We start from the raw sequence: 2,972 nt of genomic DNA, 5'->3' as shown, positions 1-2,972 counted from the left end.
TAGTTAATGAAGATAACTAAAATTTTTCTTTCTCAGTTTTTCTTCTGAGTCAGATTGATGAATCCCTGTTGTGAAGTAGTGGTGAATAAACCAGTGCTGATTTTTTTTCTTTTTAAATGCATACTTTCAAAAAGATCCACAGACTTAATGTTTAAGTTCAGGAATACATTTTTCAGAAGAGCATCTTAGGATATCACTTAACAGTCTGAGCATGACTGATGCTTTTTCCTTACAGTGTGTGCATGTTGGGACAAGCAGGCTCAGAGCTTCCAAAGCAGCAACAGAAGTAATCTTAAACGTTCCTGAAACTAGGGTGAGTCCTTTGGAGAATGGCTTACAAGTGGCCTCTGAAGACTCCGGACTCTCAACATGCACAGTAGGTAACTTGTAAAGAGAAGGTTTCTTCATAACTGTTCATGTGTGTTCATTTCCTTGTGGAACTAAATTGCATTCTTTCAACATTTATTAACAATTGTTCTTAAAAGCTAAGTGAGGAAATAGTAGTCTTAAGGCTTGTGTAAATGATTTGTGATTAGACTTTTTGTGAAGGTCAAAATTTTCTTTTCAAGAAAACCTGCTTCATTTAAGGAAAAAAACATTTAAAAATAGGTCTTGAAAATCTAAGTGTGGTTCATACACAAAACCAGCAAAGCTGCATTGTTAGCTGGTAAAATGACTTCCTTTTTTTTTTCCCCCTGCCCTCCCCCCGCCAAGGTTGGACTTTGGATTGATGCTGGAAGCAGGTATGAAAATGAGAAGAACAATGGAACTGCTCACTTCCTTGAGCATATGGCTTTCAAGGTGAGTATGAGCATTGATACAGAAGTTTACAATGGATTTATAAGTTATTTGTCTTTAAAGAGCGATGACGAGGACTTTGTCAGAATTGTATAAATAAATTTTCCAAATCGAGGAGTAAAAAAAAAAAGTTGACAACTTAGACTGTGGTTTGTATTAGGAAATGAAGCTAAAGTCCTGGTTCTGTGTAGCTGATACACAACTATAGAGTAGTAACACAGGTCTAATCTTACTTTTAACTTTTTGTAATAGTCTTAGAAGACGCATAGTCCACCTTTTGCTAGCTTTTTATTTTGATTTGGGACCATAGTAGGATTTATATCTGACTTGCAAGCTTGGAGAGACTTTTTTTTACCAGTTTTCTTTCCAGAAGGCTTTTTATTTCTTTTGACCTTGACTTTTCCAGACAAGAAGTAGTAATGGTGAGTAAGTGACTTAAAGGGTTTAGTTTTGATTTTCTTATTGTTTTATTTCAGGGAACAAAAAAGAGATCTCAGTTAGACCTTGAACTAGAGATTGAGAACATGGGAGCTCATCTGAATGCATATACATCCAGGGAACAAACCGTGTATTATGCAAAGGCTTTTTCGAAAGACTTGCCAAGAGGTAACTGCTGTCATTCATCAGAAAAGCAACAAAGAGCAAAGTGCTTATCCAGCTCCCACTGAGGCAACACAGAATGATGCTTTTGCCAGCATAACAGTCTCTTTCTTCCTGGGTGAAAAGTCCTATCTTGAACTTCACAGGAATGTGAGGATGCAGGTTTGGAAAGGAGAGTGTCAACAGGGAAGCTGATACTTAAAACATTTTTGTCTTTAGATTCCCAAAAGAAAATACCTTTTGGACTTCTCACTTCGTGTCTTTTGTCCCCTTGCAAATCTTTTTAGCAAATCTTGTCCCAGTTGGTCTTTGGGGTGGGTTTTACTGATTTTTCTGGTAGTCTGAAAATATGCTTTCCATTCCCATCTCTGTTTTCAATTAGCTGTAGAAATTCTTGCTGACATAATTCAGAACAGTACCCTGGGAGAAGCAGAGATTGAGCGTGAGCGAGGAGTTATACTTCGAGAGATGCAAGAGGTTGAAACCAATTTACAAGAAGTTGTCTTTGATTACCTTCATGCTACAGCCTATCAGAAGACAGCTCTAGGACGGACGATTTTAGGACCCACTGAAAATATCAAGTATGTCCAAATTTGTGGCCATCTTTTAATTGTGTGGTAACTTTTTCAGATGAGTCTTTTCACTATATAAATATAGGGAACAGCATCAGTTTTCATTTTTTCTTGGAAGGTAGCTGAAATTGCACTGGATATAACTGTAAGAATTCCCCTATTGCCTTAATTCCTCTGTATGCAGGCATCAAAGGGTATGTGAACTTCAGATGTCTACTGCATGTCTTAATTATTTGCCATATTTTAGTCCTGTTTGTTAAAAATGCATCTGACACAAAATTGGAAATGCTCCTTTTTCCCATTGGTCAGGTGTTGGGCATTACTGTGAATACAGCTGTGTTTGTACTGCTCTTTCAGCACTTGTTTATACCAGTGCAGACCAGGAGACTGCTAAATGTGCTGTTTTCAAATTGGCATGAGATCATTAGTGGATCCTGTCTCCACCTGAGTGAGCTGTAATTCTCATTCCTTCTTGGGAAGCTAGAAGAACATTGAAAGGCAAAATGTATCAAGTTCCTATTTACTCTTTAGGAAGTCAGTCTTGTTTTAGAGAGTCTTTCTGCCTCTAGGCATAGCACTGCATTGGCAGAACTTGCATTTCTTTTGATATTGTATTGTTCTATACATTTAGCTTTTCTTGCTCTAATAAACTTTACTGACACAGTAGTGATGTTTCCTTGACTGTTTCTAGATCCATAAACCGTAATGACTTGGTGGAGTACATAACAACACATTACAAAGGACCCAGAATGGTCCTGGCTGCTGCTGGAGGTTAGTATGAGCTATTCACTTTGGATCGTGTGAAACTATGCTTAAAACCATGGTCTTCAAGTTTCTGGGAACAGCATGGTGAATTATCCATTGTTCAGTAGGTCCTGGAAGTTCATTGGTAGCCCTGCATGTTTTGTGCCTTCATACCCTTTGAACTTTTGTTCCCTTTTCCCCTCAGTAATATTCCAGAAACATTCTTAAACCAGTAGCTAGAAGTGAGTTGGAGGCCAA

At 37.9% G+C, this 2,972-nt stretch overlaps 1 protein-coding gene across 1 annotated transcript in view; it reads left to right on the top strand.

Annotated features, from left to right (window-relative positions):
* The first annotated feature begins 211 nt into the window (after positions 1 to 211).
* PMPCB (peptidase (mitochondrial processing) beta) overlaps positions 212 to 2,972 on the top strand; it is a 7,071-nt gene continuing 4,310 nt past the window's right edge. Inside the window, exons 1-5 of the mRNA XM_010296026.1 lie at positions 212 to 376; positions 715 to 801; positions 1,275 to 1,404; positions 1,781 to 1,979; positions 2,662 to 2,741. Of these exons, the coding sequence (XP_010294328.1) occupies positions 212 to 376; positions 715 to 801; positions 1,275 to 1,404; positions 1,781 to 1,979; positions 2,662 to 2,741 (661 nt within the window). The remainder of the gene's footprint in view (positions 377 to 714; positions 802 to 1,274; positions 1,405 to 1,780; positions 1,980 to 2,661; positions 2,742 to 2,972) is intronic.

The sequence above is a fragment of the Phaethon lepturus genome, unplaced genomic scaffold, assembly GCF_000687285.1.
Source record: "Phaethon lepturus isolate BGI_N335 unplaced genomic scaffold, ASM68728v1 scaffold43941, whole genome shotgun sequence".
Classification (NCBI taxonomy): Eukaryota; Metazoa; Chordata; class Aves; order Phaethontiformes; family Phaethontidae; genus Phaethon; species Phaethon lepturus.
The sequence above is the reverse complement of the archived record's forward strand: the minus strand, read 5'-3'. Positions and strand labels throughout refer to the sequence as shown.